This window comes from Gorilla gorilla, chromosome 2 (assembly GCF_029281585.2).
Source record: "Gorilla gorilla gorilla isolate KB3781 chromosome 2, NHGRI_mGorGor1-v2.1_pri, whole genome shotgun sequence".
Taxonomy (NCBI): Eukaryota; Metazoa; Chordata; class Mammalia; order Primates; family Hominidae; genus Gorilla; species Gorilla gorilla.
The window spans coordinates 136,802,020-136,829,821 of NC_086017.1; the positions used below are offsets into that span (position 1 = coordinate 136,802,020).

At 46.5% G+C, this 27,802-nt stretch overlaps 2 protein-coding genes and 1 pseudogene across 3 annotated transcripts in view; 2 read left to right on the plus strand and 1 right to left on the minus strand.

The window, feature by feature from the left end:
- The window catches only part of ALG1L1P (Putative glycosyltransferase ALG1-like), a 62,465-nt gene that overhangs the window by 22,998 nt on the left and 11,665 nt on the right, over positions 1 to 27,802 (minus strand). The window lies entirely within an intron of this gene.
- Positions 2,028 to 5,609, plus strand: LOC129532775 (protein ALEX-like; annotated as a pseudogene).
- LOC101133375 (ropporin-1B) lies at positions 12,984 to 27,391 on the plus strand. 2 transcript variants are annotated; one of them, XM_004036221.4, is made up of 6 exons: positions 12,984 to 13,207; positions 15,953 to 16,080; positions 19,476 to 19,593; positions 20,919 to 21,080; positions 26,207 to 26,382; positions 27,191 to 27,391. In XM_004036221.4, the coding sequence occupies exons 2-6, from the start codon at positions 15,965 to 15,967 to the stop codon at positions 27,255 to 27,257; spliced, it is 639 nt and encodes a 212-aa protein (XP_004036269.2). In that variant the 5' UTR covers positions 12,984 to 13,207; positions 15,953 to 15,964; the 3' UTR covers positions 27,258 to 27,391. The 2 variants fall into 2 exon arrangements, with proteins under 2 accessions (XP_004036269.2, XP_018880335.1); XM_019024790.4 differs by lacking the exon at positions 15,953 to 16,080 and having other exon boundaries at positions 13,005 to 13,207.

Genomic DNA, 27,802 nt, shown 5'->3' on the forward strand with positions numbered 1-27,802 from the left:
TATGGAATGGGGACAGTCACCCTGGACCTCCCAGAGTAGAGACTGTAACACTATCTGTCATATATGGAGAAGGTGATGTCACTCTAGGACAAGGTGAAGAGATGAGCAGCCCATGTTTTGGAGGTGGCCAAGCTTTGTGGTCCACAGCTGCCAACCCTTCCAAAGGCCCCCAAAGCCTCTCAGAGGAAGAACAGGAATTTGCCTTATTTATGATTATAACCTCCCAACTCAGCCATCATTCAGAACAGATTGGAACCTTGGTATCTTTAGACTCTCAGAAAGGAGTTAAGCTACATTCTTTTCCCATTGCTCGTGAACAGGGCCAACTCATTCATTAGGCACAGGAGACACAGTAGCTAGGGACCAAAATACTGTTAGGGGTACACAAAATGTTTTAACATATTATATTCATGTGTTTGTCATTATTCCAAAACAGTCATAAAATATGATTTTTCATTTTTTTAATGGAGGAAAAGGTCCAAGGCAGCAAAAGCGCCTACTGCCCACAAAAATCACAACATAGCCCTGGTCACTTAGCCTATATTTCAGCTTCATATTTTCCACGCCCTTCCATGAAATCATCAAGATGGATTATGAACCAAAATGTCTACTATTCCTCTCTAATCATCTTCTTCATCATTCTGGTAAAGAGGAAACAGACTTTGGGTGTAGATTTTTGGCATGAAAATAACCAGAGCCATGAGATAAAACAGAGACCCTCACAGTAGAATTAGGCAGATGGAGACATATTTGGCAGAGAGCAGAAGAAACAACTTTTAAAAAAATTATTATTATACTTTAGGTTCTAGGGTACATGTGCAAAATGTGCAGGTTTGTCACATAGGTATACATGTGCCATGGTGATTTGCTGCACCCATCGACCTGTCATCTACATTAGGTATTTCTCCTAATGCTATCCCTCCCCTAGCCGCCCACCCCACAATAGGCCCCGGTTGTGATGTTCCCCTCCCTGTGTCCATTCTCATTGTTCAACTCCCACTTATGATTGGTTTTCTGTTCTTGTGTTAGTTTGCTGAGAATGATGGTTTCCAGCTTCATCCACGTCCCTGCAAAGGACATGAACTCATCCTTTTTTATGGCTGCATAGTATTCCATGAAGTATATGTGCCACCTTTTCTTTACCAGTCTATCATTGATGGGCATTTGCGTTGGTTCTAAGTCTTTGCTATTGTGAACAGTGCTGCAATAAACATACATGTGCATGTGTCTTTATAGTAGAATGATTTATAATCCTTTGGGTATATACCCAGTAATGGGATTGCTGGGTCAAATGGTGTTTCTAGTTCTAGATCCTTGAGGAATCGCCACACTGTCTTCCACAATGATTGAACTAATTTACACTCCCACCAACAGTGTAAAAGCATTCCTATTTCTCCACATCCTCTCCAGCATCTGTTGTTTCCTGACTTTTTAATGATCACCATTCTAACTAGTGTGAGATGGTATCTCATTGTGGTTTTTATTTGCATTTCTCTAATGACCAGTGATGATGAGCTTTTTTTCCATGTTTGTTGGCTGCATAAATGTCTTCTTTGGAAAGTGTCTGTTCATATCCTTCTCCCACTTTTTGATGGGGTTGTTTTTTTCTTGTAAATTTGTTTAAGTTCTTTGTAGATTCTGGATATTAGCCCTTTGTCAGATGGATAGATTGCAAAAATAGAAAAAGCTTTTTAAATTGCTCCCACAAAAACCATTACAATACTGATGGATAAGACGCAATAACTCTATGAAATGATCTGGCATTGCCCCCTTTTCCTAGGAAAAATTGTCCCTCATTCCTTAGGATACTATTTCTGTGAAATGTGAACATCCCTTTCATAACCCTGGTCCTTTTAAAATTAGAGTTATATTCTCATGAGCCAGGCGCCCAGAAGCCCATCAGCCCGCCTCCCGCTAGGCCAGAATACGGCGCCAGCGCGCATGGGGCGCGCCCCCGGGGCGGGGCGGGGCGTGGGGCGGCCTGGGGCCGCTGAGCGCCGGGCCCGCCCCCGCTGATACGCCCAGCTGCGGGCGCCCGCGATCCCAGGCTGCGCCGGGTGGGGATGAGCCGTACCCCACGCCCAGCGTGCCCCGCCGGCGAGGGGGCCGCCGCCTGCCTCCGCCCAGGGCCCGAGCCCCGCGGCACCGCGTAGCCGAGGAAGCCCGGCTGCCGCGAGCCAGGCGCTGGGCGTCAAGGTCACCGGCCCGACAGGGCGCACGCACCGCCACGGAGGCCAAGGTCCCCCCGAGCCGGCGCTCGCGCGTGCGCAGCGAGACAGTGACCGGCGCATGGAGGCCACCCGCCACGCCCGCGCCCAGAGCCCCTCATCCGGCAACGAGTCCGAGCCCAGCCCAGGCAAGGAGAACGCGCGCCCCCCACCCACCCACCTAGCGCCACGACGGCCGGAAGTTCAACTCGCAGGAGGAGGAGGTCATGGACAGCTTCGCCATAGCCAGCTTCAGCACCCTGGAGGCCCTGAGAAAGATATGGCCCTGGAGCCACAGGAGCGGAAGGAGAAATGGGAACGTCGCCTTATCAAGAACCCCGGGAGTCGGAAACCTGCCTCCTTGCGGAGCCGAGTGAGACCAGGCGGCCCCTGGAGGCAGGCAGCCCCAGGCAGGACCTCGAGCCCGCTTGCCGTGGGGTTAGGAAGGTCCCGCTGCAGTCCTCCAAGCAGGTGTGCTCCCCAGAACGGGGGCCGCTCCCAGCTAGCCACTGGGACCAGAAGAGCCCCGCCCAGCGCCAGGAACAGCTCCAGCCCAGCCAGCCCGGCCAGCCCCAGGGGTCCCTCCCAGCCCTACTCCTGGCAGCCCTGCCAGCCCTCCCAGCGGCCACTCCTGGGTCAGCGCAGCTGGCCCCGGCGGTCACTTCTGGGCCTGAAACAGCCCTGCCAGCACTGTCGGTCACTTCTGGGCCCCGGTCAGCCCTGCCGGCCCCAGCGGCTCCTTCCAGGCCCAGATCAGCTCTGCCAGCCCCAACAGTCACGCCTGGCTCAGCCCTGCCGGCCGCATTGGGCACTCCCAGGTCCCTCCTGGCCCCACGGTCCCTTCTGGACCCCTGCCTCTACTGCCGGCGCCTGCGGTTCCTCCTGGCCCCAAGGCACCGCTGCAGGCGCCTGCGGTCTCTGCTGACCCTGTGGCACTGCTGCCGGCCCCTGCAGCCGTGGGCCAGCCCGTGTCACTGTGGCCAGCCTGGTAGGGCATCCTCAGGACAGCGCAGCCGGCCCCTGTGGTCACTGCTAGCCCAGTGCCGGGGGTACCAGCCCCCACGGCCACTCTACACCCTCTGACCACGGCGACGGCCCGCCAGTTTCCTCCCAGGACAGTGCTGCTGTCCTCGGTGGGCCTTCCTAGCCCCACGTCAGTATGGCCAGCCCCGAAGGTCCCTGCTGAGCCAGGCCAGCTGCCCCGGCGGTCGCTGCTGCGCCTCAGGTAGCCCCAGTGGTTAGTGGAAGCCCCAGAGCTGCAGGGCCCACTCACGCCTTCACTCCTGGGCCCGGGACAGCCAAGGCAGCAGAAGCGGCCGCTCATGGGCGTGGAGCAGCCCTGCCCACCCAAGCGGCGGCTCATGGGCCTGGAGCAGCCCTGCCAGCCCCTGCGGCCGCTCATGGGCCCCAACAAAGCCTGCAAACCCCAGCCGTTGCTCCCCAGTCCCGATCGCCCTTCGCTCCTGGGGTACCCAGGCGCACCCTGCCGGCCTCTTCAGGGGCCCCTGTGCCAGCCACTGCAGTCCCTGTTGGATCTGGTGCCGGCCCGTTCAGCCCCGGCTCTCACTCCTGGTCCTGGGCCATCCCTGCTGGCCCCTGAGGTCACGGAGAACCCGATCCTGTGCCCCTGGGGTGGTCCGTCAGGCCCCATCTGTGAGCCCTGGAGCCCCCATCTGTGAGCCCTGGAGCGTGATGCCTGTGGGCCTCTTCCTGGATGCATTTTCCAGGCCACCCCAGTTAGAGCTGCATCTTGGCAGGGCCCCGAGGGCCAAGGCCGCCTCACCCTTCGGGCCAGAGATGCTTTGCCGGACTAGCTCGAGGCCTTCTCCAGACAGGGCCGGGCTGTTTGCCGTTGGAAATTGAGGCTCAGCCTGAGGCGGGAGCCCCTGCAGTGCAGTGATCAGGCAGAGGCCCGCCATGCCAGGAGGAGAGATGAACCCGGCATCTTCCTGCCACCCCACCATGCCCTCTCCCACTGGTGTCACAGTGCCCCCACCTGCGTGTGCTGCCTGTGGTGTGCATGCCCTGGGAAGGGAACACAGCCCCTGAGGGCCGGGAGCTTGCTAGGTGCCCCTCAGCGTCTTTCTGTGTCTCTAAATTGCCAGTACTGTCCTTGCATCTCTGAGTCTCCGTGCACGATTGTCCCAGCTGTGCCACCTTTGTAGAGTGCGTGAGCATGGTGTATGCACCCTGTGAGTGCATGCTTGCGTGCAAGAGTGGGTGTGAGAGTGAGTGGTGTGCTGGGCATGAAGGATCTGTGGGGGTGGTTGCTGCAGGCCTTCCTCTTCACAGGCTCCACCCCTTTGGCCAAGATGCAATTCTTGCCCTCAGGCAGAATCGCCCAGTGGTGAATGGTGAAGGTGTGGGTTTCAGTCCAGCCCCTCTCTCTGGCAGTCAGGTACTGGTGTCCACCTCCAGGGCCCCCAAGCTACAGGGGGAACACAGGCCCATCTGGTGGGTCAGGAGCTGCAGGGGGCCTGGAGGCTCCCACATTACTCTCAGGACTCTGCCTCCGCCACCCCCGTGGGCACACACTGAAGGGTTGCCCGCAGGGTCTCCAGGTGAGGGGGAGCCTGCAGGATGGGCAGCACCTTCTCCTGGCTTCCCCACAGTCCCCTGCAGCATCCTGTCTGGCTGTTGACCTAGATGCAGTCGGGCAGACCTCACACTACAAAGCTGTCCCTGGGCCCATTCCCGCTCCTTCCACGCCCCCCATCTGTGGTCAGGGGTTGCCACCCCCTCAGGCCCTGGTCTGGAGGGAGCCCCACTCAAGTCTTCTGGAGTCCGAGGCATGCCACTGGCCCAAAAGGGAGGGGGTGTTTTAGGGGGGTGCTGTGACTCTCCAGACCTCAGGGGAACTGGGTGGGCTGCAGCTAGAGGCCCTCCAGAGAGCAGCTTTGGCCACCTGAACCCCTGCATTGTGACCAGAGGTCCTGACCGCGCAGGCCTGATCTGGCCCAGCTGGGCCACCGCAGGTGTCAGGAAGTGGGTGTTCCTGGCTTCCAGGCCAGGCAGCTGCTGACCTCCAGCCCCCAGCACTTGCTCATGAGGACCCCACTCCCTCAGGCCCTCCTGGGTCCTGACCAGGCTCTGGTGCAGCATTTGCTCTGGGCCCTGGGCCCCCTCACTCCCTGCTCATCCAGGCTCCTTCCTCCGGTGCTCACATGGGGCCTCCATCCCAGAAGTGCAGGGGTTATTTTTCTGATTAAAGAAAATAAAAAGTGCCATGGCACCATTTTTTATAACAAAAAAATGAGAGTTATAAATAAATAAGTACAATTTGCAAACCATTTGATTACATCCCTGTACTTTACCAAGATTCCCTAAGGAGGTACTTACACCACTTATTACGTCATTAAATATTTAAATAAAAACTCATTGAAGTGAATCGTGGGACAGAAAGGCATTTATGAAGCACATGTTTGATGCAGCAGCGGGCTTTAGATGTAGGGAGCACATAGAATATTTGCTCCCTGCAGACGAGGCATAGCATAACGCAGCAAGGGGCTTTGAAGGGACGGAATACAGGTTTCAAGGTAGGAAGCCAGTAGAGAAATCCCCAGTTTTACTTAGAGTCCCTTATGCAGCATTTTATTGTAATTTTCATTGGCAAACATTGATTGAGCACAACACTACATGAAGAGAGTGGAAATGTTGTATTAAATAGCCCTGACCCACAGGAGTTTGCAACATGGTTAGAAACCACGAAAATACTGGATGTAAGTGGATCGCAGCAATATCAAGGTGTACATGCTGAATGACAGAGGAGTGGTCCCAACTGTAAGTTTTGTATAAGAGCCAAGAGGAGAAAATCCTCAAGGGACTGAGCATCGAGGATCCAGCAGGAAGCAGATGGCACACACTAGAGAGTTTAACTAAGGAAATATTTACTGAAGAATGGGCAGAGTTGAGTGAACCAAACACAGTGGTGAACTTAGGGACTAGCAATTGTGGGAAGCTGTTACCACCCCTAGACCTGAAAGGGCAAGGGAGGAAATGATGTTATTGGAGCCAATGAGAACTGGTTCCATGGAAGATGAGGTGCTAGACAGTAGCTGAGGCTATGGAGGCAAGGCAAGAAGCTCAGTTTGGGAGTTGGGAAATAAATACCCAATGTCTGATCACCTGCTGATACCTCCAATAGGCCAAATCCAGCTACTAGAGAGCAAGGAAGCCCAGGTGACACAATTCTGGTGCAGACACCAGGTTAGAGAAGACTGCAGAGTGGACCTAGCGGGACAAATGGAGGCTAGCCCAGCACACAGGCTGGAGGGCTTGCTATCCAGCAAGGCTTTAAGAGAAAGGGAAGATATATTGGCATAGAAAAGGAAGGGGGAGATCATCTTAAGCAGAAGTAGACATGTGCATATAGGAAATGGGAAATAATGTTTTTCCAGTGAGGAGGCAATATGCGCACAGTGCATTTTCTTAAGAAGAGTAAGGCTATATCATTCAGGAAGCTTGGAGGAATTGACATAGGTCAGAGTTTCTTTATCCCAGCACAACTGACATTTGGGGTAGGATAATTATTTGGGGGACTGTCCTCTCCTTTGTAGGATGTTTAGCAGCAGCCCTGGCCCCTACCCTCCATATGCTAACAGCATCCCACTCCCACTTGTGATAACCAAAAATGTCATCACACATTGCCACATGTACCCTAGAAATGCAAAACTAACCCCAAGTTGAGAACCACTGGGAGAGGAAATGGAGGAGACCGTGATCAGAAAACCATTGAAACACAGGGTGAATGTAAGATGCTAAGGGCTTAGATCAGTGTGGAGCAGTGAGACCGGCAAGAAATGGACAAAGGCACGGTGCCTGTAGGTGAGAAGCATATGGGCTGTGTGAGGAGAGGCAGAGGGGAGTGGCTAAGGGTGATTCTTAGGTTTGTAGTGGGATAAGAGGGAGGAGGATGTCTCCACTGACAGCACTATGAATGTCTGAGGCTGGCCCTGGGGAAGATGATGTGCCCTTTGTGAACTTGTTTGAATGAGGTCCAGGACATTTGGACAAGGGACTGAGTTGAGCAGGGAGGTTGAGACTTTAGGTGTAGATTTTAGTCATCCACGCAGAGAACTAGCTGGCAAACTTGTATCCGTAGGAGGATAGTAGTTCTCATGAAGGGAAGATAGAAAACCAAGTACTGAAGTTTGTTGTTGTTGTTGTTGTTGTTGTTGTTGTTTTTGGTGATGGTGGGCAGCAAGGAGTGTTGTGGATATTTAGAAAATGAATAATGTGGGATAGAAATAGAAGGCTCTGGGGGCAGGAAAACCAGGCAGTTTTCTGAGGGGCGAGAGTGGGCTGAAGTTCAGCTCCTACCCTGCTTGTCAGGCCATATGCCCAAGGGGCTATGTCTGCCCCCTTCTAATGTATGCAAAGGTGCCATAGAGGCTAGGGCAGTCCTGAGGAGAATCAGGGCGGCCACAGAAGACACAGGTGTCAAGAAGGAAGGAACCTTGTCCACACAACTCACCCCACCTCCCAGTGGTAAAATTCTCCTTTTTTCCCCTCAATCACTCAAGTCCTTAAAGAAGTAGACTTTGATTAGGTAGACATTTTCATTTATGTGGAATTTTGTGGTTTGTTTCTCATAACTGAGTGGTTATAGGAGGTGTTGCTCTCCTAGGTTCTGAAAAAAGACTACACACAGAGGTAGCAGGAAGAGGAGGGGATCCAGAACCACAATGAGTAGCTGTGCTTGTCGTCTCAATGGTTCCAGCTCTGAAGAGAGATGACAAACCTTCTCATCATTTTCTCTCACAAAGGGGCATATTGTGGTAGGCAGGATTCTAAGATGGCCTCCAACATTTCCACCCCCTGGTGTGTGTGCTCTGTATAATCTCATCATCCCTGTAAGTGTGGGTGAGACCTGTGAATATGAGGAGGTATCATCCCTGTAATTAATATTATGTGGCAAAAGAGAACTTTCAGATATAATTAAGGTCCCTAATCAGTTGACTTTGAGTTAGTCAAAAGGGTGGATCTGACCTAATCATCATCAGGTGAGCCTTAAAAAACAGACAAAAGAAACAACAACAGATGCCTCTGCTGGCCTGGAAGAAAGCAAACATCAATAAACTGCCATTCCGGGGCCATGGAACTGCGACGTGAAAGTGGCTTCTAGGAGCTGAGAGCAATCCCTGGCCAAAATCCAGCAAGAAAACAGGGACTTCAGTCCTACATCCCCAAGGAACTGAATTTTGTCAACAACCAATGAATATGGAAGGGGACCCTAAGGCTCATATGAGAGCACAGCCCTAGCCAACACTTGGATTTTAGCTGGGCAAGACCCTTAGCGGAGGACCCAGCTAACCCACCCAGACTCCTGCCCTGTGGAAACTGAGATCATAAATCTGTCTTCTTTTAAGCTGCTAAGTATGTGGTAATTTGCAATGCAGCAAAAGAAAACAAATGTATATGTGAAAGGAGTTTATGTACACAGGGTTGATTGGCCCCACGGGGAGTCTAACAACCACACCCCACAGCTAAATCACAGAATTGTGCTGAACCTGAGTATGGTGTACCCATCATCACTGCTCAGCCCCAGCCTCACCATGATCCAAGCAGCAGGTGGGACAGGGTCACTCTCGTTTCCTCCTATGAAATGGCACATTTAAGATCTGGGGAAAGTGAGCCACAATATAAGCCACATAGGATAGGGAGAACTGACTTTCTGAGCTCATAGCTAGTATGAGACAGTTGATATTTATTATAAGGCTGAGATGGTAAGAAGACCGTCAGGATTCCCACTCTCTGGTGCCAGACCGGTCGTTACCTGGCCAAATAGAACTTTGGTCCCTAAGATACTGAACATGCAAAGCTGAATGGACATTGAAGTATCATTTTTCAGAAGGGCCTCTTAGAAGAAGGAAGGAAAGGGAAGCAAGGTGGAAGGAGAGAAAAAAAGGAGAATTTAATTCAGTAAACAAATATTTATGGTGCCCATTATGTGCACAATTCTGTTCTAGGCTCCCGAAATACATCAGTGACTAAAACAAACAGAATCCCATGCACTCCAGTGAAAAAATATAGAGAAATCAATAAAACAAAAATTTAAAAATACATAGCATGTAATGATTGTAAAGCAAGGGAGGAGTTGGAAGGGATATTGGTGTTCAACTTAAAAGAGTCAGATAAGACTCCCTTAGAAGGTCACATTTGGATACAAAACTAAAGGTGCTAAGGAGTGAAGCCTGTGGATACCTGAGGAAATCATGTTCCAGGCAGACGAAATGCAAGTGCACAAGTCTTGAGGCAGGAGAGAGTCTGGCCTTTCTGAGGGACAATAAGATGGCAAGCATGGCTGGAGGGAAGTGAGGAAGGAGAAAAGAGGAAATGATGGGTTCAGAGAGTTTAAGGGCCTGTGGGTTACTTTGACTTTTACTTGCATAATGTGGCAGCCACTGAGGGTTCTAAACAGAGGAATGACATGATCAGTCTTAGGTTTTCAGTAATTTGATTGGGCACCTGTGATGAGAGCAGACCATCGGAAGGGAAGGGCGGAAACAGGGAGATGGGTTAGGAAGCCATTGTAGTGGTCCAGGTGAGAGATGAGGTTTGCTTGGACCAAGGTGATGGAAGTGGAGAGAAGTGCTCCAATTCTGAATGACTTATGGAGATACAGCCAATAGCATTTGCTCTGATTGGATTTAAGGTGTGAGAGAAAAAGCAGCCAAGGATAATGCCAAGGTTTTTAGCCTGGGCAACTAGAATTTACAGTTGCTATATTTTGCTATGAGGAGCTGGTTTGGAGAGGAATCTTGGAGTGCAGTTGGGGTGTATTAAGTCTGAGAAGTCTATTAGACATCCAGTGGTGCAGAGTAAACAGTTGGATGTTCTACTGTGGTGTTTAGGGAAGGATTAGGGCTGAAGACATAAATGTAATATCCAAAACACGAAACTGAATGAGATAAAAAAGAGAGTGCATGTAGATAGAAAAGTCCAAGTGTAAATCCTGGGGCACTCCAAGATTAAAGTGTCAGGGAGAGGAGGATGAACAAGCAAAAGAACAGCCAATGAGGAAGGAGAAAAACCAAGAGTGTGATGTCCTGGAATCCAAGGAAAGAAAGTGTTTCAATCATGTGAAAGTGATCAACAGGATCAAATGCTGCTGATAGGTTGAGCCGAGGCTGAGAGATGATGTTGGATTTAACAGCATGTCACTGGGGACCTTGACACAAGTCATTTCAGTGGAGTGATGGGGATGAAAGCCTGGTTCAAGTAGATTAAAAAGAGATTTGGAAGAGAGAAATTAGCGGTGGCAGGTATGGGCAACTCTTTAAAGAACTTGGCAATAAAGGGAAGCAGAGAAATGGGTGAAAGCTGAAGAGGAAAATGATGGGAGAAATTAGAGCATGTTTGTATATTGATGGGAATTATCTAGTAGAACAAGGGAAATGATAAGAAAGGATATTCATTTGTACGAGAAAATAGCAGAAAACAATGTAACCTACTTGATAAAAGATTTTATGTAATAAAAGTTTTTATTGTAATATTTAAGACAGATTTTTTTACTGAAGCATAATAAACACCCATGGACCCACCATCCACCCCAGGAGCTGGACCACTACCAGTAACATCTATGTGCTCCTCCCTCTCTACTCTTACCTCTGTTTTAGAAGAAAGCAACTTTCCTGAATTGTGTTATTATCATTTCCCTGTAAAATTATATTCTCTTGACTGTATCCTGTTATTTATTGTATCCTGTTATTTATTGACTGATAGATCAAGGATAATCTAACCTATGCCTCTCAACCTGGCCTCCTACAGACAGACATCAAACCACCTCAGTCAGACAGTGCTATGAAATTCCTCCCTTGTGTTTAACCTGCTACTCTAAAATTCTGTTTTATTTCATCTTCCATCTCCAGCTGTTAGTGCTTTGTCTGAAAAACCTGTTCTTCTGCACAAAGATCATTATTATTCATTCCTGTCAGTATTATTTACTCAGCATGAAAGCAGGAAGAGATTGGCACACCTTTGTCCCATGTGCATACAACAGAACAGACCCCAGTGGCCAGAGCATTCTTGTTATCCTGGAAGATGCACCTGCAGCCCTCAAGCCTCCAGCCTCCCCCTCCCAACCTAAGGCACACCCTGTTTGTCAGGTGCCTGTACCAACACCTGGTAGCCCCTCCACAGAGGCCTCAGAAAGGTAGGTGATAGCTAGTGACTAGGTTTCTTTCATCCCCAGATCTTGCCCTGTGGGCAGTGGCCATCCCCAGACCATCCAGGATTCTCCAGGTGTGTAAGGACCTGCAGGATTTTGACAAATGCCAGCAGAGTGGCCTCTTTACAAATGGATGATGACAGGCTGTGAAAAGCTTTCTGCATGCATAAGCCAAAAATCTAGTTCCCCCACTTGTTCACTGATGCTTAAAATTGCTTTAGGGAGAGACAAAGGCTTTCATCTCACAACCAGAGAAAGCTCTGAAGACCCTGGGTGAATTAATTGATTTAGACTAATACACACTGTAGTATAAATGGACTGAAGGATTACATGATGCAATGAGCAGCTTTCAAATGGGTGTGAAGTGACACGGGGTGTAGCAGAGAAAGATGGGGCTTTTCTTGCCTCTTTGGGTGCTTAAAAAGAACAGTCTTGAGGCCAGGTGCGGTGGCTCACACCTGTAATCCCAGTGCTTTGGGTGACCAAGGGGGGGTGGATCACTTGAGCCCAGGGGTTCAAGACCAGCCTGGGCAACATGGCAAAACCCTGTTTATAAAAATATAAAAATTAGCCTGGTGTGGTGGCACACACCTGTAGTCTCAGCTACTTGGGAGGCTGAGGTGGGAGGATTGCTTAGACCTAGGAGATTGAGGCTGCAGTGAGTCATGATTACCCCATTGCATTCCAACCTGGGCAACAGTGAGACTCTGTCTCAAAACAAAGCAAAGCAAAACAAAACAAAACAAAAACAACAGTCTTGAAATCAGAAGACCTGGAGACAAGCTGGGCCCTGGGCCCTACTGCCAGCTGTTTGATCACAGGCAAAATTACTCGAAGCCTTGAGCCTGTTTTCTAAAACGAAGGTAATATCTACCTTCAGAGTTTACTGTGAAACTTTGATGTCATCATGTTTGTAAAAGTGCCCTGGCACAGTGACCACATTCTACCCTATAAATATTTTCTATCTTTCCCTGTTGTCCCCAGGCATCTCAGGCTCTGTTCCTATCCACTCCATGCCCCTTTCTTAGCATTATAAGGTCAAGAGTGAGGAATCTGGGACCACGCAACCCAGATTCAGATCCTGACTCTGTCACTTGCTGACTGTCATCTTGGACAAGTTTAATCTCTCTGCTCAGTTCCCTCATCTGTAAAAACGGGGATAACAATAGTACTTGCCTCATGGGGTGGCAGTAAGGATGAAATGAGTTCATGTGTGTAATGCACTTAGAACAATTCCTGGCACCAAAAACTCATTGTAAGAAGTGTTGTTACTATGATTCCTGAGGAATTCTCACCTGTCCACTTTCCACAAGCCCAAAGATCAAGCTCCACTTCTGCCCTCTCACCTACAAAAGCGCACCGTCAATGGCTACACATTCCGCCCCACCCCCAACGCCCCCAGCCCGGGTTTCCTAACGCCCCCAGCCCAGTCCTTGACCCTCTAGGCCGTCTGGTTCTTTCACCACCAGCAAAGCCCAAAACAGCTTTCAGCTTCCCCCAGCAGCGCCCTAGCGGGACCCTGGGAACCCGCCGCTGCAGGAGAGGCGGGGCGGCTCTGTGACGTCGCGCCCGGCGCTACCCCTGGTGACCTGGCAGCGGAGCCCGCGCAGGGTTTGCCAGGCAAAGGCGGAGCGCTAACGTCTAACGCTAACGGCGGTCGTGCCCCGCCGCTGCTGTCACCCCTGGCCGCTGCTGCCCTCCCCGCCGAGGTTCTACTGCTCTTCTTGAGAAGAAGGGTGGGAGGCACTGGATCTCTCCCCACACCTCTCGCCTGAGGCCAGGCGCCAGGTGTCGCCTGAAGCCAGACAGCCGGTTTGGGAGCGAGCCTGAGGTAGCCACCCCGAGGGGAAGTGGAGGGAGGGCAGGGCTCTGAGCGCCCCGAAGGCTGCGCTGGTCTGAGGGAGGAGCCCTGCCGGACGCCCCCTGGATTCTGAGCCTCTCCTTGTTCACAGGGCAAGGGGAAGGCAAGGAGATCTTCAAGAGAATGTGACTGTGGGGGATTATGGCTTTCTGGCCAATTTGTGTGCGTATTTTGTACCCAGAATAATATTATACGGTTTCTTACCCGGAGGACAGTGGTTGGGAGACTCAAGAGTTTGGAATCAGAGCCCTCCACCGAGGAGCCACACCTCTGCTTTTTCATCAGCGACAGGGATATAAAAATACCTCTGGGTGAATTGTCATGTGGACCAACGGGCATACCTAGCACTTCATAGACTCCTATCACGCATTATTTTATACCTAGCACTTCATAGACTCCTATCACACATTATTTTATACCTAGCACTTCATAGACTCCTATCACACATTATTTTATACCTAGCACTTCATAGACTCCTATCACACATTATTTTATACCTAGCACTTCATAGACTCCTATCACGCATTATTTTATACCTAGCACTTCATAGACTCCTATCACGCATTATTTTATACCTAGCACTTCATAGACTCGTATCACACATTATTTTATACCTAGCACTTCATAGACTGCTATCACGTGTTCATTTTATAGCTAGCACTTCATAGACTGCTATCACGTGTTCATTTTTACTAGTATCTATTGAACACTAAGTTCCAGGCACTGGGCTAGGCACTGGGATGGTGTGGTGAGCAAAAACTGACCAGTCCTGCCGTGGAGTTTGCTGGGGGAGACACATGTTACTCAAAGAATCACACTAAGGATAGGTAAGTGATGCTCTGAAAGGGTATGTACAATGGAACTGACAGGGTAATCAGGGAAGGTTAAGCAGACCTCCAAAGGAAGAATCAACCTGTTAAGAGGAGGAGAATGCATTCCAAACAAGAGTAACCACATCCCAAACCCACCACCTCCAATTCCAAACCCAAACAGGTATGTGCAGTTGTCTGTGCTTGGTTCCAAGCCGCTCATAGAAACCCTCTGAGATTCTGCCCTGGAGCCTTTCATTCATGTAATGGAGACTTTCATTTATGAAACGGAAGCCCTGTTTAGCCCATACCAATAAAAACAAGTGAGAAATCCCTGAAACAAGACTATACAGTCTATTTTAAGACCTACATTATTCAGCACTTGGCAGGTATATGTTGGGCTGCCATTTCACATTGGGAGGCATGTTTTGTTTGCTTTTTTGTGTTTTTAAAAAATTCCTTTTTCCCCCCTCTCCGAGAAACACCCAAGAATGATCAATAAATACTAAAAAATTTTTTAAAAATCCTTTTTTCCTCTGTACAGATTTAGTGGTTATTACTGTTAAAACTTTTCTAGTACTTTGCAGTCTAAAATTAGTCATTATTTTATCATCCTTTTCCTCCAAATAAAAGAACATAAATAAAGTAAAAGGTCATGAAGTCCCACCAACCTAAGACCACTTTAGTTTCTTGCCTTGGGATTTCCGAGCCATGCTGGTGTTGGTATAAATTGAAAACTTAGAACTAGTCTGTGGCTACAAACTCCTGGGGGACTGTTTCTCTCCTGACTAGGAGCAGCAATGGAGACAGGTTTCTTTGTTGCTTACCCCTGCCTGTAGGCGGATATTTTCAGCCACACCTTTTCACGCTGAGGGTGTAGTCCCTGGGCGGGTCTCAAGTTTAGGTCAGAAGGGGAGTCCTTTAGTCCAGACATTTGCCTTTTGTGAGCCCAATCCTTGGTCTCTACCCACCCTGCCTGGCCATTTATCTCAAAGCTGCAAGTTCCTGCCATCTACATGTGCCCAGATGAGCCCTAGTTTCTTCATTTGCCCAGCACTGCGGGTTCCACTTTCCTCACCTCATTGGCCACTGGAAGATTTCTCTCACTTCACTGCAAGCCCAGCAAGGCAATGTGAAAGGCTTGTACTGAGATTTGTCTGGCCTCTAGGTGTTTTGAAGAGGGACAGCTTTTTAGCATATCTAGTCTGTCCCTTTCTCTACTAAAAGCAGAAAAAAATCTTTTGATCTGTTGTTTATTTGTGGATGGGAATGTATATATTTTATGGATGTTCATGTTTTGTTTCAATTTGTCCTGGAACTTTTTGAGAGAAAATGTACGAGTTTTCCGCCTGACAATTAGAGTTGAAAAAACATGCAGCTATAAACAGAGACGCTCATCAAATGGCTGTTTAATGACTATTTTTATATGGGAATAACCTAATGTTAATTCATAGAGGGTTCAGAGTAAATTTTGCTACAATTCTTACCTAGCTAATAAGAGCTGGATGACATGCAAAGATGTTCATGATATACTTTTGAGTAAATAAGCTGTTTTGCATAATCTTATTTTTTTGTTTTACAAACATATATATTTATACTGAAAAATTCTGGAAGAAGACATCCAATATTTTAGGGTGATACCATTAGGGAATTTTTTGTTGACTTCCACTTTTTAAATAAAAAAGGACTGTGTAATTTTTACGTAAAGGATATAACTATTTACAACAAAAAGTAGGGGTTAGCAGACGGCTTTCTAACCTTGCCGTTGTGTAACAATAGAATGCATTTGTTTTGCGGAGTCCCCAAAATTGAGTGTCAAACAGAGGCTGGGTGACCTCCTGTACAGGATTGCTCTCATCTTATGAGCCCAAGTTTTCATCTTATGTATTTTTTCTCCTGAGAATAGGTCAACCAATCAATGGCTCAGACAGATAAGCCAACATGCATCCCGCCGGAGCTGCCGAAAATGCTGAAGGAGTTTGCCAAAGCCGCCATTCGGGCGCAGCCGCAGGACCTCATCCAGTGGGGGGCCGAGTATGTGCTCCTTTCTCGCCTTCATCTCTTGGAGGACGGGCGGGGAGAGAGGGTCCTGGAAAACCGCGGAGGTTGTCATGGCTGCAGCCAGGGGGTCGGGACTAACTGGAATCGTCTTTGTTTTAGCTCTTGCATTGCTTTGATGCTTTAAAATCCACACATAAATACTACATCTAGCTGGGCAAGGATGGGATGCCTCCCCTAAGCGAGCCAGATTGAGCAGTAGGACGCCAGGTCAATAGGCCGTGTCCTGGGGCAAGCAGCAAGTTAGATGACCGCGTCACACCAGCGTATGCACACCCACCTCCTCCCTGCACGCCTTTTCCCACTCTCGGTGGAAAGAAGGGCTGGGAATCTCCGCAGCTTAATCTGCCTTTTTTCGTTCTCCTGTCTCACCACTAGATGGCAGCAGTGCAGCCGGGGGAGGGAAGCGACAGCCCTGGGTGGATGGGGTGGGAACAGTCCAGCTAGCTCACCCCTTTAAGAAGACACTTCCTCCCCTGCTGTTAAAACTCATACTTGGACCCAACCAAAGAGGCTTTGTATCTTTGAGGAAATTATTGTTATTTTCTTTGGTGTTTCTCTGAACTGATTTGTTCTGCCAACATAATGATGTCCTCACAGTACACACTGCATTCTGGGGAAAGGCCAAGCAGAGTGATGGAGTTCTCAGGCATGGCTGAAAACAGTGTGCCTCAAACACGGGTGCCTTCTTTCAGGAGAGACCTCCAGAGGCTGCTCAGTAGATGGAGCTTACACAACAATCGCTGCGGGCCTGGATTGAAGTAGCTTTGCACAGAAAACCTCTCAGCTATGAAATTGCTCCTTGGACAAACTTGCCTGCTTAAAACTGGGGAACCAGGACTTGAGACAGGAGTTGGAAGATAACTAGACCTCACAGACTATTTTCAGACTATTTTTACTGTTTGATGATTCCCTGCTTAGGAGGGTTTCAGTGGGAAAGTGAGAGTGAGAGAGGCCGTTGAGAGAAAGCCAGTGAGTTGGGGAAGGGAAGATGTCCTCAGGCTGAGGTTGTGAGTGGGTGTCCTGCGCAGATGGTGGGGAGAGTGTGGACACCTTTGAGAAGACACAAAATGGCATCTAAGAGGGGCCTTTCGGAGTCTCTGAGCCAGTGTTGTGCTCCTGGTCTGGATTAGGATGCAGCTTTTACAATTGGAAGGAAAATAGGCCAGTGGTGCTCATAAAAAGAAACATAAATTGGGGTTGCTTTGCCTAGTAATGAGCCCTGTTTAGTTCTCCATTTTAAATTTTATATATTGCCTCTAAGATTGAACTTTAGCTTCAGAAGACTAATTTATTTTGGCATAGTCAGATAGACAGACTTTATCTTATACATTAGTTTCAAACCCATTTGATTGTTCTTGTGCTGCCGTTTTATAGTAAGCAAAATGACATTGCTTAGTATTGTCCCTGACATTTATGGAAGAGGCATTCCACTATTGTAGACTGCTTGCTCTCATATTGTATCACATGCTATGATTTTTTTAGACATCCATGAAAACTTAGTTTGTAGTTTAACCACAGTGAAAAAGGAGGGCATGACCTAAGAGCCCCCTCCATTCTATCCAGACATGAAAAGCACTGCTCAGATGGTTGTATGTGACTTACTTAAAACCTGTAGCATTTTAGAGAATAAAACTTTACAAAGTATTTCAAAGACAAAATATGTATTTAATCCATTGCAAGTAAGAATTTCCCTACATATGTGTTGTCAACGAAGAAACCTCTTACCAGGTATTGGCAGGACATATACTTATTTGTCCTCTGGTAGGCATGTGTTACAACTCAAATTTGCAATATATGTGTATAACCATGGACCTGATCACTTGCAAATGAAGCTCAATAACCCAAAGAATGAAATCCATGATTACAGCTTTGCTTCCATGTTGTCTAACCAATTCCACAAGAAGTCCAGAGATGTTGGTGCTGAGTGTTACTCTACCCGGGCAGCACTTCTGTGGAATGAGGTGCTGTGTTTCTCTGTCCCTCCCATTTATACCACCCAAGTCTGGAAGTCTGGTTTATAAAGCCTGAGGCCACACCCTGCTCCTGTTGTCACGGTGCACCCACACCCCGTCCACCCCAACACTGATCTGTGTGCAGAGATTTCTCATGCACATTGTTAAAGGTGCCCTTCCTGCTGATGACCTCCAAGTGGTGACCAGCAGTTACTCCTTTAGTCCATGTAGCTTTCACTCTGCCTTGCTATGTGGCTTAGAGACAGGCAATGGTTAGCCCATCATTGTATGGCTTGACCCTAAAGTGGGCTTTTACAACATTCCCTCTATATTATTTTCATACTACCTGGATCTGGAGGAAGTAATGGAGGGAAAAAAGCAGGGCGGAACATAAATTTGTGGTTCATGGATCGTCAATAACCAGGCTTTTGATGGAGACAGACCCTGCCATGCTGCATTGGTGACCCACATGTCAGCGGCTCATGTCCATTCCCTGCTGCAGGCAGCCTCTTTTCATCTTATGCCAGTCCTGAAACAGAACTCAGTACTTGTTCCACAATGCCCCCAAACAAAGTCCACTCCACAAAACATTGAGGAGCAGGCAGATTTCACTGAAAATTTTGAGGGAAGATGGAGAAACAGTTTTATTTCACAGGCACCATATAGCTTAAGATTGTCTCAAACCTTCTTTGGCTTCTCTTCTCTCCTGAGCCTTGCACAGTGCCCTGCCAACCCTCTCTCCCTTCCCTCTTGAAGCCCCAAGCCTCACTACCTACGGCCAGAAATCCTTCCTGATTCACCCCAGGATGCTTCCATCTCTTCCCTTTCCTTTTTCATTTCTTCAGAGATGGGGGTCTTACTCTGTCACCCAGTCTGGAGTGTAGTGGCACAATTATAGTTCGCTGCAGCCTCAAACTCCTGGGCTCAAGTGGTCCTCCAGCCTCAGCCTCTGGAGTCGCCAGATTACAGGCCGTAGCCTAGCCACCATTCCTGTGCTGCCTCCCCCTTTCTTACGTACATTACTTTTTAGTTCTCTTCCAACTTCTCTTCCCAAGATTATATATACATATGTAACATATATCTGTGTGTATAAAACATTCAGAGACGACTGGAAAAAAACCCTGAACCCAATATGCTCCAGGGAATTGCATACCCAAACTTTTCTTGGTTCTTCCTCATCCTTAGAGAAGAACAAAGCTTTGTATTCTCTAAGCATTCTCTGTGCCCTAAGTGGAGAGTAACACATTCAGACTTTTCCCATATGTAAGTGAACTAAACACAATGACACATAGAAGCCACTTTACAAAGGTTCCTTTCTCTACCTCCTTCCCTCAGAAGAAGGGGGAAGGATTGCTAGAACAGCCAGAGGCCACTGGTGTATAGGATCCTCCTACTCTCTGACTTTTTTTCTTGTAGTTATTTTGAGGCCCTGTCCCGTGGAGAGACGCCTCCGGTGAGAGAGCGGTCTGAGCGAGTCGCTTTGTGTAACTGGGCAGAGCTAACACCTGAGGTGTTAAAGATCCTGCATTCTCAGGTAAGGGCCCTGCTGCAGCATTGAGGAGAATGTAGGGACAGTGTTGAGGCTGGGTGGGTACAGACGAAAGCCCTCTATTCTCCTGCCAGTCAGCTGACCACTTAGCACCACCCTAAAATACACTAAACCATGGACTGAAAGTAAATCTTCCCTTGGGGAAATGGGAATAATTTTGAAATAGGCTGTAGGCTGAGTCATTGGTGGGGTCATCCCAGATTTCCTTGAAGCTGGCAGAATGTACAGGGGCTCAATGCAATGCTAATCTCGTCTCTCCAGAAAAGTGCAGGTCCTCAGTCACTCGACAGTGTCTCCCTTACTGATCAAGACCATAATATGATGCCAATCACAGTTTGGGGAAGGGCATATTTTAGCTCCCCAGTTATCCCAGGTCCAGACATAGCTTTTAGCTTTTAGGGAGAGGCTGTGAGCCTCTTCACAGCCACATCATTCCTGGGAGCTGCCTGGTGAATGAATGCATGAGGAGGGTCCGGCTTGAGAAAGTTTGTGGTTTGGCCAGTTCCCAGGAAATGTGGTTGAGCACCACCATACCCTGCTTTATGATCCAGGACAGAGCGGTTTGGGGTGATTTAGGACTGGCTTGGCTAACCACCTTGGTCCCAGAGGCTTAGCATTTCACTAGAATCAGACAGTCAGGAAAGGTGTTGGAGCACTTCATCGGGCATCTGTGCTCTTGTTGCATTGGTGGCCAACAACCAGTCATCTTCCTTCCTTTTGTCCACCAAGTACCTTGTGCAGTGAACATGACAGAGCTCTAAAGTACCTGGGATCAAGCAACATTAGGCATCCAGACCAAATCCCCACGGGTCAGCCACATACCCCATATCATTCCTGGGAAAGCATGAGGGATGCACTTGAGGTCTAGAGCTAAGAACTCAGTGCAATCTGGAAGAAAGAGACCTATGTCTTGTTCTAATTTTACCATTAATTAGTGGTCTCAGGTAAGCCCTCTACCCCTTGGTTTTGTTTTCAGGCTCTTCTATCTGTCATATAAGGAATAAAACAATTTAGGAATACAATAGCAGATAAAAGCATCACCAGAAATTAAAATGTAATATAAATGTATATCTTTTGCATAATTCTGACACCTAAAGTTTGACAATTAATAAATTATATTTCAGCATGCTCTTCACTAGGATTTGCAAAGATAACTGCCACACAGAGCCATCTTTACCTTCCTAACACCCCCTCCCGCCCCTTGCCATGTGCTGGGAGATGTGGACCTGGCCTGGGGACAGGGTGTTTCTCATGGCCTTGTCTCAACTTCTCCCACAACCTCTGTGTTGTGTCTGTCCCCTGCCCTGCAGGTTGCTGGCAGACTGATCATCCGTGCAGAGGAGCTGGCCCAGATGTGGAAAGTGGTGAATCTCCCAACAGATCTGTTTAATAGTGTGATGAATGTGGGTCGCTTCACGGAGGAGATTGAGTGGCTGAAGTTTTTAGCCCTTGCTTGCAGCGCTCTGGGAGTTGTAAGTTAGCTTGACTGTTTTTTGTTCCTGAAGGGGAAATCTCCCTCCGGGCCTGGAAGGGCAGTGCATCTATACACGCGGTCAATTCTGCAGGGCTGATGATAAACATGCCTCTTCTCATCTTGTCCTTCTCCTCTCTAAAGCAAGGTCATTTCTGTGCTCATCAGGCAGTGGCAGGGGTTGGGAGGAGGAGACAGGGAAACACTGTGGTCAGGCTCTGGGGAGAGTTGACTACAGTGTAGCTCTTGGATTATTTATGAATATTGCCCTCAGATTTATTTTCACTCCGCTCCTTCCATTCATATTCCCAGAGACAACCAAGAGCCGACTGTAGAAAAAGACTTCCAGACACCTAGAATATATATCAATAGACACTGTTTAAAAGGAGTACAATCTTATAGAAAACTATGTAATAAACAGAATTGGATGCAGAACTCAGACTAAGAAAGCAAAAAAAAAGAGAGATGAGGCTATTTCTGAATTTAGTCATGACATCTCCATGGATGCAGGATGTTCATACAGATTTATGCCTTTTCCAAATTTGACTTGTTTGATATTGGAAATGCAATTTTACTGTTTTGAAGCCAAAGATGCTGAAATCAGTTTATATGTATAGATATTTAAAGCTTGGGTATCTTATATGTGGACTTACGTTGTTAAACATTGTTAAAATAAAATGAATCAAAAACATGGTTTTTAAAAAGAACCCCTGAGATACATACAAGTTTGAAAATTATTGAGAAAATAATTGCCTCTGCCAAAAACAAATGGTATGAAAAGGTAGTCTGAATCATTCAGCATATCTAAACATAATCTTGTTCTTCTCAAATATGCTTGGAATGCATATTTGACATGTTTGTTTCTGAGAAAATTTAGCAGAAATATTGTAGTCCAACTTTTCCTATAGCTTCCCCTACAACGTTTATCATTGCTTTAAAGAGAAGTGAACAAGAGGACATTTGTGGCTTTTTTTCTTCATTGTCCTTTATAGCATTTATTACTGAATAAATCACTATCCTCTGAGGAGGAAAGGAAAGTAAGCAGCAGAGGCCTATGAGTTGTCAATCAGGACTGGGGAAAATCACAAACAGGAAGATAAAAAAATGAACACATTTTATTAAATTTTTATAGGTTTACAGATTTTTTTCACACCACATTTGGAGATGTTTTGGGGGAAAATGTACCTTTAAAATTTTATCTGCAGTTAATTCTGATCTTCTTGTCTACCCCACCCACAAAGGGTCAAATAAGAAAATAAATAAATTCAATCCAATCCTGAAATTTTAGTCTGATGCAGTAACTGAAACAGCCTAAAGGTACATTTCCCAGTATCTCAGGTTTTTCCTCACCACGCTCTCTTCTCCAAGATGGCAGTTGAATGTAGATGGAAAGAGGGGACTCTAGGACCACAGAGCAGTCGTTTCTCACATCCCTCAGTCTTCTCTGGCATCTCTGGTCTCCATGGTAATGCCTATCTGTCTGGTCGCTAGCTGCTTGCAGCTTAAGTTTTTGGTCTCGTCTCTCCCAGATTGGTGAAAGGCTGAGGATGCCTCCCGAGCTGGCTCATTTCAGTTCTCAATGGTGTCAAGGGCCTCTTTGAGTCCGCCAGGGTGTGCTATCTGCTCCCTGGCTCTGGTGGTCTACTTCACAGCCCCTCACCAGTGTGTGATGTGTCTGAGCCCTTCCCTTATCCCCATACCTCAGAGTAACAAAGAGTGACTTTGGAAAGTCAAATTCCAACCCTCCCTCTGCTTAGCCCACTGTGTAGATGCTAAGTTTCTTCTGATGTACCTGCCTCCCAAACTAGAGAGGGGAAATCATGAGGTGAATTGGATCTTTCCACTTCCCTTCTAAAACAAGGAGGTGGGATTCAATGTTCCATGAGATTCATCTACCTCTGACATCCTGTGATTCTATCCCCACTTCTCTGCTTCCTCTGAGACACCCTCAGGCCTACCTCTGAATAACAGTGAGCTCCTCCAATTCTAAGAGGCCTTGACATATCTGACTTTGCTCCTCATCATCCCCATGTCAAAGAACCCCTAGAGGTAAAGTCAGCCTGGAGGTTAAGTCTGTAAATAAGGGGTGCCCTATGAATCCAGTAATCAATACCCTTATATTCATTTCTATCATGCTGGACTGTTTCTGGGATCTTAAATGTGGGGTTGGTCAGTGGTACGGTGTGAATGTTTGTGTCCTCCCAAAATTCATATATTGAAATCTCAACTTCCAAGACGATGGCCTTAAAAGTAGGGCCTCTGGGAGTTGATTAGGTCATGAGGGTGGAGCCCTCATGAATGGGATTAGTGCCCTTATAAAAGTTGCCCCCTCCACCAAGTGAGGACACATAGAAGGCATCATTCATGAGGAACAGGCCCTCACCAGAGAGCAAATCTGCTGGCACCTTGGTCTTGGACTTCCCAGACTCCAAAACTGTGAGCAATAAATTTCTGTTGTTTATAAATTACCCAGTCTAAGGTATTTTTTTATAGCTGAGACTAAGTCAGGGGTCACCATCTGGTGGAGACCTTGCATCCTAGTTAATTCATATTAATTCTGGGCTTAGAGGCAAGCCCAGAATTTCTCTTTCCTTTGTGAATTCGACGGCAAGACAGGATCTCTGTGTCATCTAGAAAAGCCAGTTTGTTCCTTGTAGAAGAGTCTAGTAACAGGAATTTTTACTCTGGTAGGTAATAGGTACATTTACTCCATCTTGAGCTCTCTGCGTCTAATACACATTATTCAGAATGCGATGGCATGCAGACCTGTATTCCTCCTTCCTTCAGCACTCCTTCCTCTGGACTGGCCTATGCCACCTCCTGTTCCACTGAACTGATTATTAAAAAAGGAAGAGATCATGTATGTAGAAAATAATCATGTTCACTGGAAAGACTGACTTTTTTTTAGCAAATTATTCACATTTCAAGGCTTTCACCTCTGACTTTGAAAATGAAGCTCGCAAGATGTTTAAAGACTACCTCTGTGAAGTGGATCCCCAAAAAAATATTGTGCAAGAGAATGAAGATCTGTTTCCTTTAGATTTATGTCAGTTTACCAAATAGCTCTAGTACAAAGAGTTATTTATCCACTCATCCATTTATTAAATCTTTAAAAATATTTAAAAATCTTACGAGGCAATAGAATTTGAAGGTTTATTGTTTGAATAATCAATAAAATATGATGTTTAGAGTTGAAAGCCCCTATGTTAGTTTGTTAGGGCTGCCATGACTTGGTGGCTTGAACAACAGAAATTTGTTGTCTCTCAGTTCTGGAGGACAGAAGTTCTGGGAACAAGCTGTCGGCAGGATTGCTTTCTTCTGAGACGTTTCTCCTTGGCTTAAAAATGGCCAGCTTCTCGAACTGTGTCCCTCTGTGCCTACATGTCTGGTGGCTCTCTCTATGTCCTAACTCCTCTTCTTATAAAGACACCCTACTGACTTCATTTTAACTTATCTTTTTAAAGGTCGTATGTTCAAATACAATCGCATTCTCCAGTTCTGGGGTTAAGGCTTCGACATATGAATTTTAGGGGGAACAATTCAGCCCATACCACCACCCCATGGGAGAGGGCAACAGAACAAAGCATTAGGGGTGCAGAGGGTTGTTTTTGTTTGTTTGTTTGTTTTTTACAGAAACGGGTGAGCTGTGGGTGGAAATTATAAAGTTCAGAGTGTGCTTGCAAATCTACCCCAAAGCATTCTCCCACTCACAAGCATGACTTACCGTCCTCCCAGATAGCCTCATATATACTTGTTAGCCCCATGCCTGCCCTCCCACCCGCTCTGAATTAAGTGGAAGTGCCTAGAAGATGCAGTGTTTCACAATGATTTCCATGATAGGACCCCCAGGGACAGAGGAGAGGAAAGGAAGGTGGCCTGCCTCAAACTCAATTTTTTTTGACATCGTGTGGTTTATTGAAGATTCTGTTTCATAAACTAACAATGCTTACTAAATGTAAAGAAACAAATTTTAAATATTAACTCAATTAAAATTAATAATTATTACAAATTATGTTTAAATTATTTGCCATCAAGTAAAACTATCACTCAAGGAAGAGTTTATTCACATCCTCAGTACCTCCTGACATAGACTTATGCTCTTGGGTAACACATACCACAGTTAGAGAAGCCTCATCTAGGCAATCATTCTGTTCTGGGAGAGGATGAGAGGAGAACAGCAGACATCAACTGCTAAGGCAGGACAAGTCTCCTCTACTAATCATGTGGGAAGATACAGCAGCTGCTTTTTCACTCACCCTAAGTCACCACTCAGGACTGATCTTTCACTGATCCCTGGAAGAGTGTGTCAGGATGATCCGTACATCACCAGTTTCAGTAAACCACCAAGATCTGTATGCTGAGCTTCATTTCACAACTCTTTCGCTTGTAACATTTATTCAAAGGGTGGGGTTATTTAAAGACATGAGATGAGTTCTGAGCATGCTCCTTTAATGTTCAAGTTTCATTGTAAGGAGGGTTTGCTTCTGTAGTAACCCTTCTATTAAAATTCCTGGCACTCATTCTCAACCAATATTTCCCCAGCAATAAAAGGGTTAGTATTATGTAATATGAAATAAAGCACTAGGTGATTCTATTTAGATGGACCCAGACGCTTTGGAGGAAGGTTTATCTTGATGTTCAAGACCTTTTTTCCAGTATCTTCCTGGGACTCTATTTTCCTGGGGAAATTATCCCTCTCTTACCTTCTTCTCCTCTACTGTGTCTTGCTGGAGTATATAGGCTAGACCATTTATCTCAGCCCTTTAGAGATAAGATTGGAGGGTAATAAGGAATTCTAATTATACAGAATGCAAATCAACTTCCCTCCTTTAGTGAGGTTATTCAGACTAAAGTAACAAATATCTTAAAGTATTTAGGAATTTATAAATTTAATTCCTTGAGTAGTCTTCTAACAAAGAAAGAAAAATAAAGATACCCAATACTCAATATTTTTAAGAATGAATTAGTGACATTTGAATGTAAAAATTTCAGGCTTTCTAGAATCTTAAATTGTTCCCACTTCATTTTATAAGAGCAATATTTTTGTTTTCTTTCTTGTATCTAAATGGATCTCAGGAATATTGCCTGGAAGAGTAACTTTCTCCTCATTTTATGTAACTTTTATAGACTATTACCAAAACTCTCAAGATAGTGTGTGAGGTCTTATCATGTGACCACAATGGTGGGTTGCCCCGGATCCCATTCAGCACCTTCCAGTTTCTCTACACGTATATTGCCGAAGTGGATGGGGAGATCTGTGCATCACACGTCAGCAGGATGCTAAACTACATTGAACAGGAAGTGTAAGTTAACTTTTACCAATTGGAGGTGAAAGAATACCAGGAAAACAAATCTATGGGGCCAAGACAGAGTGAGATTATTGTATTATACTGCTCTGGGAACAGAAAAGTGAGGACATGAAATATCGATCTGAAAGAAAAGGGGAAAGGGAAGGAGAAGAGGAAGGAAAAGAATGATATAGGACAATAATTCTTTGAGTGCTACTGAGGCTAGCAGTAGCGGCAGCAGCACCTGAGAACATGTTAGAAATGCAGAATCTCAGGCTACACCCTAGACCTATGGAATCATAAACTGTTAGGGGTGGAGCCCAGGAATCTGCGTATTTATAAGCCCCTCCAGTAACTCTGACTCATGCTTAGCTATGACCAGTGGAACAGAAGTGGAGGAGGAGGATGAGAGGAGGAGCAGCGAGTCAAGAGTTAAGAGGAAAAGAGGGCTGGTCATGGCGGCTCACACCTGTAATCCTAGGGTGGGTGAATGGCTTGAGCTCAGGAGTTCAAGACCAGCCTGGGCAATATGGTGAAACCCTATCTTTACTAAAAATACAAAAATTAGCTGGGTTTGGTGGTGTGTGTCTGTATCAGTTAATTGGGAGAATGGCTTGAGCCCAGGAGGCAGAGGTTGCAGTGAGCCGAGATTGCATCACTTACTCCAGCCTGGACGACAGAGCCAGACCCTGTCTCAGAAAAACAAAGTTAAGAGAAAAAGGAGCAACAGCAGAATTAATTTGAAATGAGAGTTGTTTGTATAATGTCTTTCTTAAGATTAACTGTCAATGAACTAACTGCAGATATACCTTTATCCAAACAGAATTGGTCCTGATGGTTTAATCACGGTGAATGACTTTACCCAAAACCCCAGGGTTCGGCTGGAGTAACAGCACAATTTTGGCAATTTTAAAGGAAGATACAGAGGTGATTGTACTTCAGAATGATAAACCCATATACCACCCAAAATCAATTTTCTTGTACAACTGGTACACACTAATAAACAAACATGTCAGATCAGAAATGTGCGGAATTAAGATGTGAAATTGTTGGAACAAAACACCTTCATTACCAGGAGATTAGTATTCTTCCCACGTGGACACTGAGTAAAAGTGGGTGACAAAGCACGGATAGAAAATGCATTTCCCATTAAAGCCAGACTGTCAGATTTTAAAAAGCAGTATGCTAACCAGACACAGTGTTGTTCTGTGATTGTTAGGCATAATTTAGATAAGTGTCTTTTATATGGTCAATTGAAGTTTTTACCAGTTTATTTCTCCATTTGTTGGTACTGTGTTAGTCATTCATTCATCCTCTCACTCATCAATATTTATTGAGGTTAGCTATGTGCCAGGAATAGGGTTGCCAGAAAAAATACAGGACACCCAATTAAATTTGAATTTCAGACAAACAGAAAATGTTTTGTTTTGTTTTT